At 35.8% G+C, this 17,275-nt stretch overlaps 1 protein-coding gene across 4 annotated transcripts in view; it reads left to right on the top strand.

Moving 5' to 3' along the window:
* Positions 1-17,275, top strand: part of WDHD1 (WD repeat and HMG-box DNA binding protein 1) — a 59,355-nt gene that overhangs the window by 12,971 nt on the left and 29,109 nt on the right. For 3 of the 4 annotated variants that reach the window (XM_045900903.2, XM_045900902.2, XM_054513717.1), the window contains 8 exons: positions 3,278-3,429; positions 4,967-5,078; positions 5,257-5,307; positions 6,231-6,326; positions 9,493-9,585; positions 10,383-10,489; positions 10,829-10,970; positions 14,630-14,840. In XM_045900903.2, the coding sequence (XP_045756859.1) occupies positions 3,278-3,429; positions 4,967-5,078; positions 5,257-5,307; positions 6,231-6,326; positions 9,493-9,585; positions 10,383-10,489; positions 10,829-10,970; positions 14,630-14,840 (964 nt within the window). The remainder of the gene's footprint in view (positions 1-3,277; positions 3,430-4,966; positions 5,079-5,256; positions 5,308-6,230; positions 6,327-9,492; positions 9,586-10,382; positions 10,490-10,828; positions 10,971-14,629; positions 14,841-17,275) is intronic. The other variant, XM_045900906.2, reaches the window with a different exon arrangement.

Here is a 17,275-nt window from a genome sequence, read left to right as displayed (position 1 = left end):
GTATTACTACGTAGCCACACACACACAGAAAAAGAGTGAGTGCTATATATCTTCGTCTGCAAAGATATTTACGGTGAGTTGAAAAATGAAGAGTTGCAGAGTAGTCTGTATTGTGTAGTCTTTTTTTTTTTTTTTTTTTTTTTTTAGATTTTATTTATTTATTTGAGAGAGAGAATGAGAGACAGAGAGCACGAGAGGGAAGAGGGTCAGAGGGAGAAGCAGACCCCCCGCTGAGCAGGGAGCCCGATGCGGGACTCGATCCCAGGACTCCAGGATCATGACCTGAGCTGAAGGCAGTCGCTTAACCAACTGAGCCACCCAGGCGCCCCTGTATTGTGTAGTCTTATGTTTGTTAAAATAAAGGATATATGTACATAAATGTATTTAAGAAAGTTAGAAAGACTTAACCCCAAAATGTTAATGGAGATTACTTCATAAGAGTAGGGAAACTCACTCTGCCCAGAATAATTTCATGTTGTTATTTTTCTTCCACAGTATGTATGCACTGCATTTGTGTATGAAAAGACTGTAAGGAAGAAAAAAAAAGTGGTCTTGTAGTAGTTTCCTAGGGCAGCTGTAATAAATTTTCACAAACTTGGTGGCATAAAACAACAGAAAATTATTGTCTCATAGTTCAGAAGGCAAAATGCCTGAAATCAGGGTGTGGGCAGGATTAGCTCCTTTTGAGCCCTGTCTGTTCCATGCCTCTCTTCTAGCTTCTGGTGGTTGCCAGTTATCCTCAGTGTTCCTTTATTGGAAGATACATCACTCCAGTCTCTGCCTCCGTCTTCACATTGCCCTCTTCTCTGTGTCTTTGTGTCTCACATCTTCTCTCCATTTTCTTACAAGGCCATCAGTCATTAGATTTAAATCCTTTTTTTTTTTTAAGATTTTATTTATTTATTTGACAGAGACAGCAAGAGAGAGATCACAAGCAGGGGGAGTGGGAGAGGGAGAAGCAGGCTTTCTGCTGAGCAGGGAGCCCAACACCGGGCTCGATTCCAGGACCCAGGGATCATGACCCAAGCCAAAGGCAGACGCTCAACGACTGAGCTACCCAGGCGCCCCTAGATTTAGATCCTTAACTTACTACATGTGCAAAGACCCAATTTCTAAATAAGACCACATTCACGGGTACCTGGGCTTAGGACTTAGGCATGTCTTTTGGGGGCCATTATTCAATGAACTACAAGTCTGATAGTCTGTGCTAAAATGTTTTCTTTGGCTTTAGGAATAGAGTTTATGGTACTTCATTGAAATGACATTACCACACAGCCATGTGAAGCTGACAATTTTACAACAGATTTCATTAAAAATATAATTGCTTATAAATATACTTTCTGTTTTTGGAGTCAGTGGTACAGGGAAGTACAGTTAGGTGTTTTGTTTGAGAACAAAGTGGAGAAAATATCACTCTCCAAAATAGTGAAAATGAGATGAATCAACTGGTAGTAATAGTTAATGCTTGCATAGTATTGTACATTGTCAAAGCCTTTTAACAAAGATATGGGGAAATATGTGAAATTACCTCCATTTTATTCTTGGGAAAGTCAAAGCTCTGAGGAAGGTCAAATGACACAGTTGGGAAGAGACACAGTGGGCTGGAGCTCAAGTCAGCCTGTGCTGGGATCCATTCTTCTCAATCCACTAGGGAGAAGAGTGATCTGACCTGATCCCTGATCCTTTGGGTGTTTTCTCTTTTTTAATTTTACTAGTTGATAAAGTACTGATAGTGATGTGGTTTCCCAGTAGATTTGTTGGAAATTGACTCCAAAGCAAGTCCTTTATTCAGGTCTCTTGGGTGAGTAAGTACAGATAAATACTTTAATATTTTCACATGAATAGAGGACCAGTTAATGTGTTATTAAAGAATTACCAAAATTCTTTACTAGATCTAACAGGAGGCTTAGTCAGATTCTACTGAGACATCTGTCTGCCAAGTAAAGCACAGCCAGGTTGCAAAATTCCTGTGCATGAACACAAATAGTTGGTGTTTCTGCAGTTTCTCTGCATCATCAGTGTTGTCTTGAGTTGGTTATAGTTTTTCTTGAATTCTCTTCTTGTTTTCATATTTAAGTTGTTGTTTAGCTTCAACATGATAGATTTAGTGTATTGTGGATTGTTTAATTACTTACAGTAGTTACAATGTAGGCATAAGCAGTATTTTTCACCAATTTTCCAGTAATTGAAGATAAGTATGTATTATAGTTCAAATCTGAATCATCTATACTGTTACTTGAACAGATGTATGTATCTTCCCTAATTTTTCTATATAGTAACATGTCACTGTATTACTAAGTTCTTTTTCCGTTGGAGTGGGAGCAGGTGCTGTAGATAAGCGGAGGGTCTTATATGTGCAAATAAGACTGAGACCTGTTGCTGTAGGATATTCATTAACAAACTTGAGTAATTTATTTCTTTGGCAGTTAGCATTTAATCTCAATAAATTGGCCATATGAATTATCAGAGCATGTATGGTTGGTAGACTATGATTTAGTCTGTCAGGACTTAGTTCCTCCTAGAGAAGTGATAAAATTAAGGTTCTAGGGCAGATACTTGACCTTTTATGATTCTTAGCCAAAATCTATGCAGAGCAGTGGTGTCTGCTGATCATTTTCAGATCCTAAAACTTGGTTTATTTAATGTTTTTATTATTTTCTAAGAAAGTTATTTATATTTTTAATTCCAGTATAATTAACGTACAGTGTTATATTAGTTCCAGTTGTACAATATAGTAATTCTCAACAGTTTTACAGTGCTCAGCATTATAAGTGTATTCTTTTTGGATCTTCCTACTTGCTGTCTTCCTATTTAGTGTTTTTAAAGAGAAGCCATGGATTCTGCATCTAGATTTTACCTATTCCAAAAAGGCATCTAATGATTTTATCATGGAAACACAGGGCAACACTATGGTGGTTGTTGATGTATGATGTGCTGTTCCCTCACTGAGACTAGCTGTTTTTTTTCTCTGAAAAACTCTCTTGAGTCTCTTTCATGACACTTGGGGATGCATAAAAATACTATTTAAATCATTTTCTTGTCAGAAGTAAATGAAAATCCAGAGGCCACAAATTTGGCTGGTGAAGGGAGAATTAAATTCCATAAAGGTTAGTAAGTAAATTTTTCTTGCTAATAGACACTTCAGGAAACTTGTACATTGAGTGATGATTTTTCTCTTGACATTAACTACATTTATAAGTTTTTATGTTTTTTTATAGGATTGTTAAGTGTGGAAAGACTCAATTGATTTGGACTTTTTTGCCAATGTTTCTTTTAGAATGGGAAATTGGTCACTGCAGTATCCAATAATACTATTCAAGTCCACACATTTCCTGAAGGAGTTCCAGATGGTATATTGACTCGGTTCACCACAAATGCAAACCATGTGGTCTTTAATGGGGATGGTGCAAAAATTGCTGCAGGATCTAGGTAAGGTCCTCTGGTACCAGAAAAGAAAGTAATATTAGAACAGAATGGCCTCATTCATTGGCTTCAGGGTTACATTTTCAGGACATTTCCATCCTGAAAGACATTTCTGTCCCTTTCAGGACATTTCTGTCCCTTCTGTGTGTGTGTGTGTGTGTGTGACGTAATTTTTTGCGGGGTGCGGAGGCTTCAGAGGGAGAGGGAGACCGAAAACTTTAAGTAGGCTCCATGCCCAGCGCAGAGCCTGATGTGGGGCTCTATCTCACAACCCCAAGGTCATGACCTGAGCTGAAATCAGGAGTCAGATGTTTAACCAACTGAGCCACCCAGGTGTCCCACTTAATTTTTATATTCAAGTCTTTAGTAAAGGTTTTTGAGGGCAACCTTGTGCTTCTTTGTGAATTGAGATATCTTGCTTTGCAGACAGTAAATGCTGAAAAAGATTGGGGAAACATGATAGTTTGATACGAAATTTTAAAAATAATTTCGGGTAGAACCTGGACTGTCAGTATTTTTGTTGTTTCTCTTGATGCTTATTTGTCATAGGAAAAAAAAGGAACTAATGAATTGCTGAGGTTAAGTAAAAGGCATAGTACTTTTCTTTTTTTTAAGGATTTATTTATTTTAGATTGTGCATGAGCAGGGGGAGGGAGAGAGAAAATCTCAAGCAGACCTGCTGAGTGTGGAGCCAACACAGGGCTGGATCCCAGGGACCCTGAGATCATGACCTGAGCCAATATCAAGAGCTGGCCTCTTAACCAACTGAGCTACCCAGGTGTCCCTGACATAGTACTTTTTTTTTTTTAAGATTTTATTTATTTATTTGACAGAGATTGACACAGCGAGAGAGGGAACACAAGCAGGGGGAGTGGGAGAGGAAGAAGCAGGCTTTCCTGCAGAGCAGGGAGCCCGACATGGGGCTCGATTCCAGAAGCCAGGGATCATGACCTGAGCCGAAGGCAGACGCTTAACGACTGAGCCACCCAGGTGCCCTTGACATAGTACTTTTAAAAGTGGTTGTGACTTAAAAATAAAAATGGTTGGGACTTTAATTAATAAGTAATAGAAGCTTAAGATATAACTAAGGAAACCAGTTAGGAAGTATTTGTAGTTTATTTATTTATTTATTTTTTTAAAGATTTTATTTACTTGTCAGAGAGAGAGAGAGCACAAGCAGAGGGAGAAGCAGGCAGAGGGAGAAGCAGGCTCCCTGCTGAGCAAGGAGCCTGATGTGGGACTTGATCCCAGGACCAGGGTATCAAGACCTGAGCCGAAGGCAGGTGCTCAACCGACTGAGCCACCCAAGCGTCCCAAAGTGTTTGTATTTTAAAGGGAAATCCTGAGTTGTGTTTTTAGTATCTTCATGGGGCAAGATTAAAAAGTAGGTCCTTAAATTTGGATGCCAAATTCTACATGTTGCTATAAAGAAATTATGACATTTACTCTTGTGATTTTGAAATATTTGGGTCATAGATTTTAGGAGAGGCTTTTGTATGGGTATTTATTAATGTCCGTTATACATTACTCTTACTGTTCATAGTGATTTTCTAGTCAAAGTTGTGGATGTGATGGATTGCAGCCAACAGAAAACATTTCGAGGACATGATGCTCCTGTTTTAAGTCTTTCCTTTGATCCTAAGGACATCTTTCTGGTAATCATTTTTTCCTTTTGTTCTTTTTTTTTTTCCTTCAATATGTTTAAAATTGTAAGAGAATTAGCAGAAAATTTCACACAGTTGATGAAAAGGCTATTTGGTTTATCAGTTGAACCAGTTTCCATATGGTATTATGGCTGTAACTATAGAGAAATTTATTGTTTTATTCCTGCAGGCATCAGCTAGTTGTGATGGAACTGTCAAAGTGTGGCAAATTTCAGATCAGGTAAACTTATCAATTTGAATTTAAGACTTTATGCTCGTTTCTGTCATAAATGAGGTGTTACATAGCTTTGGACTAAATAATTCTTTTTCTTTATAGTTTGTTTCTTTTGAGTAGCATTGAATACTGTTTTTGTCATCAAATTCTGTAATAATCTAATGTGAAAGTGTGTTGAAGACTAACTGTACCCAATCACAAGGGAAATTGATTTATAGTTCAGTTTTAGGTTTTATAAATCAGTGGGGAAAAATCAGTCAGTATATATTTACTATACTATAAACTACCATGTGTTGGGATCTTGATGTTAGGGATACAAAAATAAAATAAGACATTGGCCATACTTTATTTGGAGAGTCACATAAATGACTTATTCTAACCAACCTGATAAGTTTTAAAGGAGGTATGAAGAAAGAGCTCTCTGGATTGACAGAGGGAACCATTAATTTTTCCTGAGGCATTCTAGAGATAATGTGGCTGCTGAGAAAAGTATCCCCCACAGAGTATGCCTCAATAGCCACAGTTTTTTCCCCTTATGTTTGAAATGTTTAAATGGGGTTGACTTTGATACCTTAACATTTTATAGGAGATTTCTTAACTTTATCTTTGTAGATGTTTTAAGATTTTAATGTATTGGTTTTTCTTTTAAATGTGTGTGTATATACGTTTATTCAGTGAGTATATTGTTCGCTTATTCTACATAGGAAATACGCTTATTTAGTTATTTAAGATTTGTGCTTTTTATACCTCTGAATTATTTAAAGTAATTTAGGTAAATCAGATATCATAGTTAGATGAAAGTGAATTAAGTGGCTTTTTTCATAGCAGTATGTCAGCTTGAAGAAAGCACCTATGAAATATATTCCATTTTGCATATCTCTTGGAGAAGTTTCATAAAGGGAAATAAATTTTCTTTTTTAAAATATCAGACATGTACTGTTAGTTGGCCACTGCTACAAAAATGCAATGATGTGATAAATGCAAAATCAATCTGCAGACTTGCTTGGCATCCAAAAAGTGGGAAGGTAAGTGACTCTTACTTTTCAGCCTTTGTTTTAGTCATTTCTTCTAGTTCTTGTCAACTTTGAATGTGAGAATTGTAGAATTTGTTTTTTTAAATTGTAACTGTTTCATTTAGGTTGTAAATTTTAGTGCCCCAAGCCAACCAATTAATATTGGTATGTTTTAAGAAACATTTTAACTTTGGGGGTGGCTGGGTGGCTCTGTTGGTTAAAGCATCCGACTCGTGGTGTGGGCTCAGGTCTCAATCTCTCAGGGTTGTGGGTTCAAGCCCCAGGTTGGGCTCCAGCCTACTTAAAAAACAAAAAACATTTTAACTTTGTAAAGGTTCTTTCCTTGTATGAATTAATTTTATATTCTTCTTTATTTTTGTATTTAATGGAACAACTCTGGAAACAGTCTTGTTATGTCTACTCTTACTAGTAGCGTTTAACATTTTGGAGGTAGTAGCTGATAGGCAGGAGATAGGAACTGTTTGAAAAGAAGAAGGAGAATACTTATTATTTACAAATGAAATGGTTGACTATAAGGAGATCTTAAGAAATCAACTGAGGGAAAAATATTATTAGTAAGAAAATCCAGTAAGGTAGTTGGAAACAAACTAATATACAAAACCAATAATAATCCTATATATAAATAATAACCATTTAGAAAATATATGGTGGAGAAAAAAATGATGCATTTACTGTGAAATCAAAAAAGATGAAATAACAAGGGTAAACTTACCAAAATGTGAAAGGGCTATATAAAGAAAACTTTAACATTCTATCAAGAGGAGTAAAAGAAGACTTAAATAGAAAAATATATTCCATTTTTAGAAAGGAATTTTCAATATAAAGATGTCAGTTCTTTCTGGGGTGCCTGGGTGGCTCAGATGGTTAAGCATCTGCTTTCGGCTCAGGTCATCATCCCAGGGTCCTGGGATCGAGCCCCACATCAGGCTCCTGGCTCAGTGGGGGGCCTGCTCCTTCTCCCTCTGCCTCTCTCCCTGCTCATGCTCTCTCTCTCTCTCTATCTCTGTGTCTCAAATGAATAAATAAAATCTTAAAAAAAAAAAAAAAAGATGTCAGTTCTTTCTTAAATTAACCTGTAGTTTTTGAGAACATTCTAATATAAGATATCAGTACGGTGTTTGAAGGGGACCATAGAGCCACCCAGGTACCCCAAGAGCTAATTTTCTTAATATTCAGAAAGTTCTTATAAGTCAGGGTGCCTGGATGGCTCAGTAGGTTAAGCATCTGACTTTGGCTCAGGTCATGATCTGGGGATCCTGGGATCAAGCCCTACATTGGGCTCTCCCCACTTATTGGGGAGTTGGTTTGTCCCTCTGCCCCTCCCCCCACTAGTGCTCTCTCACATACACACTGTCTCTCTCTCAAATAAATAGTTAAAAAAAAAGTTCTTAAAAATCAGTAAGATCTGGGGTGCCTGCCTGGCTCGTTTGGAGGAGTGTGTATGTAACTCTTGATCTCGGGGTTGTGAGTTTGAGCCCCACATTGGGTGTAGAGATGACTTAAAAGTAAAATCTTTTGGGGCACCTGGGTGGCTCAGTTGGTTAAATGTCTGCCTTCAGCTCAGGTCATGATCTCAGGGTCCTGGGATCGAGCCCCACATCAGGCTCCCTGCTCAGTGGGGAGTCTGCTTCTCCCTCTCCCTTGGCCTGTCTACCCCTGCTTGTTTTCTCTCTCTCTCTGAAATAAATAAATAAAATCTTTGAAAAAAAATAAAAATAAAATCTTTCAAAAAAAAAGTCAATAAGATCCTAATAGAAAGGTGGTCATGGACATGAACAGTGTACATAAAAAGATAATATAGGTGACTTTTAACGTATGAAAGTATATGGAACCTTTCATACCAAAAGAAATACAAATTGAAACTATTGTGATAGCCTGTTTTTCATTTATTGGATGTTCAAACATCAAAAGTTTGATTATATACTATGTGGAAGAGAGTGGCAGTTTTTATCAGAATGAACAACAGTACTAGTTCTAGGCATAAATCCTATAAGCATATTTATATATATGCATTACAGGGTATGTATAATGAAAATGTTGCATCACTGTTTATAGTAGCAAAAGAATAGGAACATACTAAATGTTTATTAATAGGAACTGGTTAAATAAATCCTGGTATTCCTGAAAGTAGGATATTCTGCAATTGTTAAAGTGAGGTAGATCTGTATGTCCTCATTGGGAATAGTCTTCTGATACATTGTGAAATAAAAAACATCAAGCTGTAGAGCAGTAGGTATAAATAGAATTCTATTGTTTATTGTGTATGTACTTGTGTATATATATATATATATATGTACCTATGAATTCTTTTTTTTTTTTTTAAAGATTTTATTTATTTGACAGAGAGCAAGCACAAGTAAGGGGGAGAAGCAGAGGGAGTGGGAGAAGCAGACTCCTGGCTGAGCAGGGAGCATGACAAGGGGCTCAATCCCAGGACCCCGGGATCATGACCTGAGCTGAAGGCAGATGCTTAACTGACTGAGCCACCCAGGCACCCCTGTACCTATGCATTCTTGTGCAGTCTATGCTTATGTGTACCTTTGGGAAGTAGAAATAGGATTTAGGGGTGGGAGGGAGACTTTCTTTTAATCTATGCCCTTTGTAGCATGTAAACTCTTAAGACTACTACATTCTGCATTAAAGTGATAGTTGAGGATTTAGTATGTATTTTTTCTTTGCTCATGAAATATTAATCTAATTTAAAAATCAATACAATTAACATAGTTTTTCTGTTCATAAATATTTTTCTCTTTTTTGTATAAACATGGAAATACTGTATTTTTTCTATTAGTCTCTTTCTTTGGAAGAATGTGTAAGAAGATCAGTTTCCTTTTCTTAAGATATTTAAAGCATTCTGGACCTATTTCTTTCCTTTTGGCAAATGAGATGAATGTTTAGATCCAAAGGACTTAGATTCCTGAGAAGTAGTATCAAAAATACGTAACTACAAGTGCTCTGGTTTTCAGTGCAAGCAATAGAGCGATCACTCATTCTTTGCTTATCAAAATTTTAAGTAATTTTCTGAGTTTTGTTAGTTGCCAATTAAAGTACAGTTTTGCTTTATGTTTCATAGTCTTATTTGGATGATTTTTTTTTTCTTTTTTTCCTCTCTAATTTAATGTAAACTTTTGTTTAAATCATTTATCTTTCCTAATAGTTACTGGCAGTTCCTGTGGAAAAGTCTGTTAAGCTATATAGAAGAGAAACATGGAATAATCAACATGATCTTTCAGATAATTTCATCTCTCAGGTACGTTTTTTAAGTGAAACTTTCATTAGGCTAACAGGAATATTTCACGCATACTTTGCCTAAATACAGTTGTAGTTAAGTATTGTTGGACATGGAGAACAACCTCAAATTTTGTGCATGTGTCCACCTTTTGCCCCTCAGCCTTTCTTCATTTAGCCAGTAACTGGACAGTAGATAGGTCTTTGTTAGGTCCTTTGTGAACTCTCTCCTTGTGAAATTTGATAAGACAGTCTCTTAATTTATAAGAAGTCAAATTTAACCCTAACATAGTATTAGAACATGTTATTTTCACATTATCAGTAATTCATTAGCCTTTATTGTTAAGTGAGTTTCATTGAGACTTATGATCATAGACTCTGGAATTTTAGAGCAGGAAATGTTCTATATTCTCTCTCTCTTCTTTTAAACATTTCCATTTGGCTCTCAAGAGGCCCAGTAGGTCAGCAGTGGCTTAATATGATTCACTTCACTTAGTATGGTTCTCTTCATCTTGATAGTGACAGCTGAGAGGATACTTTTTATGATTTCTCTTCTAGGATAATAACAGTTTTTAGATTTTGCTTTTAAAATTGTGCCAGTATAATTTTCTCATGGTAAACAAAGTAATAGCGGCTAGTGATAGTTGAATATTACTGAAAAAGAAAGTTAAAAAATAAGCAAACTGTCTTGCCATTTATGAATCAATTTAATTAGAAGTTACATAGAATATGAGTTGTAAAAATTTGAATTTGGTAATAAAATAAGTGTTTAGTTTCAAATTGTGCAAATTGTTATTTATTAATTGTTTTTCCTCATAGGCCCTAAATGTAGTAACCTGGTCTCCCTGTGGGCAATATTTAGCTGCAGGGAGTATTAATGGTTTAATTATAGTTTGGAATGTGGAAACCAAAGATTGCATGGAAAGGTATGATTCAACATATCTTTTGTCTTTTTTTTTTTTTCAACTAATCTCTATACCCAATGTGGGGCTTAAACTCATGACCCTGAGATCAAGAGTTGGATGCTCTACTGACTGAGCCAGCCAGGCACCGCCTTTTATCTTTTTTTTTTTTTCTTATTTCTATTAGATTTTTGCTTATTATGAAATATTTCAAATTTTTGCAAGTATTAGATTGTCAGAATACAAACAGAGTTATTAGTTTGTCAGAAGTCATTTAACCTTTTCTAACTAAAATTTACCTAAAGAAATGTATAGTTTATATACTTTTGGTAGTGTTTTAAGAACTCACTTTTTAATTTTTAGGGTGAAACATGAGAAAGGTTATGCAATTTGTGGCCTGGCATGGCATCCTACTTGTGGTCGAATAGCTTATACTGATGCAGAAGGAAATCTAGGGCTCCTGGAGAATGTTTGTGAACCCAGTGGAAAGACATCAAGCAGTAAGGTAATAAGTAATAGATGGTGAAATAGTTTCTTCAAAGTCTTTTGTGGTCATATGGGTTTGGAAAACACCACAAAATACATTACTTTCTTAGAAAATTATAATTCATGTTATTATATTAGATGTTCAGTAATGATTTATCACAAAGAAAACTGTTTAGACTTGTTTAACCTAATGTTTCCTAAATATATTTTACTGAGAAGCTTTTCCCCCTCCATATAATGCCTATTACTATTCCTTGGCTTTATAAAGAATACCATTATGAAATACTATTTTAGTATCCTGGTGTTCTGGAGATTGTTATTTAAATAAATATAGATAAAAATTAGAGTTTATAACTTAGTTTAGCCTATAAACCTTTTTGCTCTGCATTAGTTTTAATTCTTAGAGCTACCCTTGCATGTCTTAATGCTTAGCCATCTGGCCTTACTGAACTTCTTTAAACAGGCCACCTTGTTTTATACAACTCCTTGTTTTTGTTTGTTATTCTTCCTGCCTGGCAAATATACCCAGTCATATTTTAAGTCTTGGTTTAGGGTTCCAGTTAAAGATCATTCACTTAACATACCCATTTATGTTTACTCAGATACTGATACCTGGAACCCCTGGAAAATAGAAGCATGATGGGACACTTAAGTTTAGCTTCTCAAAAAGTCGAAAAATTGACTCCTGAGACTGCAGTTGGGGGAAAGCGGAGATGCAATTCAGCCTGCCTGACTGAATCCCCCAATGATTCAGAATTTGGTAGCACTAGGCACTTCTAAAAGTGGGGTTGAAAACAGGAGGATTGGTTTAATAAACAAGTAGATATCTCTAGTCTCAACATTAGTGTGCACAGCTAGGTAACTGCTTTCCCTCACTGCCATGTATATTCTGGCAGAATGCTGGAGATTTGTCCTCTAGAAAAGTACAACAGAGAAGGTGTCTGGTTGGTACACTAAGTACAGTTGAGCAGCATTGGGTGGAAGAGGAGTACTGTACTGAAAAGGATTAAATGAAAATGTATATACTTGGATGTTAAAATTCCCAGCTTATTTTTCATACTTGGCTCCTACAGCATTGTCAGCCAGTCTTAGGCTTTTCAGGCAAGAGATTGGAAGAATCGTCTTTGGGGAATCTGTCCAAGAAAAAAAGACCTAAAGAGAGAGAAGATTCTTAACTCCAGGGAAAAAATTTATAAAAGGAAGGGAAAGTGATCACAATATACCACATTTATAAAATGAGGATAGGAATAATGTCTACCACCTAGAGTTTTATTGTGAGAATTACTTGAATTATATATAAAATTAGAACAGTCTCTAGCACAACACTTTATAAGTTATTATTTTTATTTAACCATTTAAATGGTACCATGAGTACCATTTACATGGTCATAATAATCTAAATTCTGTATATTGATCCAACCAAAATGAGAATATATCTATATTGGGAGGATTGGTGTAGGGGAATAGTGTACATACGTACAAGAGAGTAGGGGTGGTTGAAAATTACACCAAATCCTCATGTTTCCTAATATACAGAAGTTAATAGGATCAGTTTAATAGATAATGATTAAAACTGAAAAATCAAAAAAATAGCACTAGAATATTATTTAAAACTATGGAGGAAGGTATCAAAAGAATCATCTAAAAGAATAGAAAAGTAAGTTGGAGGCTCTGCAGGAGGACTGTTTTCATTTTTATAATAAACCTTGTAATTGACTAAATTATATGCATGTGTAACATTATAAAAACAAAGTAAATTTTTAGTTTTTAGTTCAAAGGTCACCTCTTATAAAACCTTAACCCTTATATCCAGAATTGCCCACTCTTCTTTTTGCTTTTATTCTTCATAGTACATATTTCTGTCATAACACCTCTAACACTTTATGGACCTCATCATAAGTATAAGGCAAAAATCCTCATTTTTTATTATTTATTTATTTGTTTTGTTTTTTTTTTGCTTTTTATTTATTTATTTTTTTTTAAAGATTTTATTTATTCATTTATTTGAGAGAGAGAGCACATGAGAGGGGGGAAGGTCAGAGGGAGAAGCAGACTCCCTGCCGAGCAGGGAGCCTGATGCGGGACTCGATCCAGGGACTCCAGGATCATGACCTGAGCCGAAGGCAGTCGCTTAACCAACTGAGCCACCCAGGCGCCCTTTATTATTTATTTTTAAGATTTTATTTATTCATTGAGACACAGAGGTACAGAGAGAGAGCATGAGCAGGGGGAGAGGCAAAGGGAGAGGGAGAGGCAGCTCCCTGCTGAGCCAGGAGCCCAATGTGGGGCTCCATCCCAGGACCCTGGGATCATGACCTGAGCCGAAGGCAGATGCTTAACCATCTGGGCCACCTAGGCGCCCCCAAAAATCCTCATTTTTTTAATAAGAAAATCCAAAAAAAGTTTTTAACAAAGTGAGTACATAAACTTTTAGGACTATAGATAAAATAGTTAAATATAAAGAAAAACTTAAATATTTTTGTAGAACATTTAGTTCTTAATTATTCCTTTCAAATCATGTTTAAATACAGGAGTTTAGGAGCATATTTTTCCTGTTTTCTCATTTCATTAAACATTAGTTTTCTAGAACACAATTTTATGTACTTCCATCTAAAAGATTTGTGATAAAGTCCTTTTGAATCTGTTAATGGCGCTCTCATTAGAATTTTATACCAAATTATAAGTTTCCATTGGCTTAACATTTGTACAGTTTTCATTTATCCTATAGGAGTCAGTTGTGAACTCTACAGTGTATCTGCTTACTATTGACTTTTTTTTTTTTTTTAAGATTTTATTTATTTGAGAGAGCAAGAGAGAGCGTGAGAGCATGAGCACCGTGCAGGGGGCAGAGGGAGAAGCAGACTCCCTGCTGAGTAGGGAGCCCGATGCGGGGCTTGATCCCAGGACCCTGGGTTCATGACCTGAGCTGAAGACAGATGCTCAACCGACTGAGCCACCCACTATTCACTTTTTAAAATGATCTCACTGGCTGGCTGAGTCAGTAGAGCATGCATGTCTTGATCTCAGGGTTATGAGTTCGAGGCCCATGTTGGGCATGGAGATTACCCAACAAATATAGTAATGTGATCTCAAAAACTGTTTACAGTGATATCTGGGATCTACAATGGTAGATTCTACATCTACAACGTTCATATTCCTAGGAGTCAGGGATTAATGTTGAATTTCCTTGCCTCCTTTGTCTGTTGGTTCTATCCATTTACTTTTATAAGCATCCAAAAAAAAAAAAAAAGCCCATAAAAAAGCTTGCTTTGAATGAGATCATTGAAAGCAAACATATCCTACCTAGGCAAATAAATTTAAAATAAAAGTAAATGAGAGAATATCTTATAATAAGAGATTTTATAGGGACTTTAGGTGACTTCTCTGGAGAATGACTTTTGAGGAGTAAAATCTTGCCTTGTATTTGGGGTATATATAGTATTTCTTTACATATCTGTCCTACACTCCTGTCCCATCCATAGACTATAAGGCACTTAAAGTAAGGACTAGGTCTCACATAAATATATAATCCTCGTAAGTACATTTATTAATTATTCTTGTTAGGGCATTTGCTTACTTTGTAGAATGTATAGGTGCATATTACAGAATTGCCTTTTGAGTAATTGATTTATCTAAATAGTTCACTAATATTTTGTAATTTATGTTAATTTGTTCAAGGTTTCTAGCAGAGTGGAAAAGGATTACAATGATCTTTTTGATGGAGATGATACAAATAATGCTGGTGATTTTCTAAATGACAATGCAGTTGAGACCCCCTCTTTTTCAAAGAGGATTATAAATGATGAGGAAGAGGATGACGACCTCATGCTGGCCTCAGGTCGTCCTAGACAGCGAAGTCACATCCTAGAAGATGATGAAAACTCAGTTGGTATGTATTGACTTTGTGGATCTGATTATCTGTCCTGTTGATTGATCTTTTCAATTTTTTATTAAAAGTATTATTTGAAGTCATTATTAAATTTGTAGAGTGTAGCTAACGCAGTGTGCATAGAGGGAAATGTATTAAATACATGTTAGAAAGGTTTCAAATCAATGATCTAAGCTTCTGCTTTAGCAAGATTAGAAAAGAAGAGGAGGGGGGCCTGGGTGGCTCAGTCGTTAAGCGCCTGCCTTCGGCTCAGGTCATGATCCCAGGGTCCTGGGATCGAGCCCCACATTGGGCTCCCTGCTTGGCGGGAGGCCTGCTTCTCCCTCTCCCACTCCCCCTCCTGTGTTCCCTTTCTCACTGTGTCTTTCTCTGTCAAATAAATAAATAAAATCTTAAAAAAAAAAAAAAATAGGGAATTAACTCCAAACTAGCAGAAGGAAGAAAATAAAAAACAATTCAATGATATTGACAACCAAAAAACTGTAAAGAAAGTCAATGAGACCAAAAGCTAATTCTTTGAAAAGATGAGTAAAGTTGTTAAATCTCTATCCTGACTGACCAGAAAGAAAAAGAAGGCACAAATGACTAATATAAGTAATGAGAGGAGAGTCATCACCATAGGTCCTATAGACCTATAATATCCAGTATGGTAGCCACTAGCCACCTGTGGCTATTGAGCACTTGAAATGTGGCTAGTTCAAAATGAGATGTGTTGTAAGTGTAAAATGCAACCAGATTTTGAAGACAGTATGAAAAGAATGCAAAATATTTTAGTCCTTTTTTACGTTGAGTACATGTTGAAATTATAGTATTTTAATATAAAATAATATTAAAATTAATTAGACCTGGGTTTTTTTTTTTACTATTTAAAATAAGGCTACTAGAAAATTTAAAGTTATATATGTAACTAATTTCTGTAAGATAGCACTGCTATTAATAACAAAAGAATAAAGGAGAACGTTATGAACAACTTTGTGCCCGTAAATGTAACAACTTTGATAAAATGGACAAATTCTTTGAAAGATAACAAGCTACCAAGCTAACTCAAGAAATACGTAACGCGCATAGTATAGTATCTGTTAAGGAAATAGGGATTACAATTAAAAAACCTTTAGGGGTACATGGGTGGCTCAGTTGTTAAGCGTCTGCCTTCGGCTCAGGTCATGATCCCAGGGTCTTGGGATCGAGGCCCGCATCAGGCTCTCTGCTCAGCGGGAAGCCTGCTTCTCCCTCTCCTGCTCCCCCTGCTCGTGTTCCTTCTCTCGCTGTGTCTCTCTCTGTCAAATAAATAAATAAAATCTTTAAAAAAAAAAATAAATAAAAATAAAAAACCTTTAAAGTGTCTATTGCAACAACTTGCATGCTAAAATAGCACATTTGAACATTATCAAGTAAAATGCCAAATACCATTTTATGGTGGTAAGTTGTGCTACATTTAAATCATATAGGGTTTTATAGGACAGAAGTCCTAAAATGTTTGGTCTCAGGAGCTCATTACATTCTTAAAAACTTTTGAGGATCCCAAAGAAAATCATTTATGGAGTTATATCTATTGTTATTTACCATATTAGAAACTAAAACTGAGAAATTTAAAAAATATTTAACACACTCATTTATGTAAACATAAAAAACGTTTCAAATGGAAAATTTCGTAAGATAAGTGGCATTATTTTATCCTTTTGCAAGTTTCTTTAGGGTCTGGCATAGAAGATGACTTCAATTCTCTCATGCCTCGGAATTCAGTCTACTGCCATATATGTTGTTTTTGCTTGACGTATGTGTAGAATATTCAGGTTCACATGAACATGTGGTTTGAAAGGGGAGTATTTTAACAGCCTGTTGAAGTACTTGTAGATGTTCTTCTTTGCTACTGTAGCAAAAATTCAACTTACTTGCAATGTGGAATCCAGAAACTCCAGTGAACATTCCAGCTGTATTACATTAAAATCCATTGGTCTGACTTGAACCGATCTTTTAATTTACCATGTTTGATTTTGCAATATATGCATTGGTAATTTGGAAAATACTGGTTCTCTGCAGGTCTGTGGGTCTTTTAATATTGACACATTATTCAGGGTTATTTGTTAGTATCATCACCAATCTCATCAGAAGTTTTTAAGTATTAGGAAACAGTCAAGCTCATGGTGGCAGGTACAAGTTTTCTAATATTCTGATTTTTGCTTGAAAACTCAAATTTTATCATTGACAACAAATTTGTCAGTTACTTTTCTTAAATGATCAACTTCATTTATTTAAAGAAAATGTTTACCACATACCAAGGTCGGCATAGCCATAGTTTATCTGGCATTCTTTCAAGTAAAAATGATGTTCCATGAAAAGATCAACTAGTTCAGCTTACAACTCAATTGCACAAATGCTTTTTTTTGGGAGGGGGGCAGACATCCCACTTTATGCACACTTCCCATTTTAGCACA

Source organism: Mirounga angustirostris, unplaced genomic scaffold (genome assembly GCF_029215605.1).
Source record: "Mirounga angustirostris isolate CCGP_5_RB_7025 unplaced genomic scaffold, mMirAng1.0.hap1 SCAF_9, whole genome shotgun sequence".
Classification (NCBI taxonomy): Eukaryota; Metazoa; Chordata; class Mammalia; order Carnivora; family Phocidae; genus Mirounga; species Mirounga angustirostris.
The sequence above is the reverse complement of the archived record's forward strand: the minus strand, read 5'-3'. Positions and strand labels throughout refer to the sequence as shown.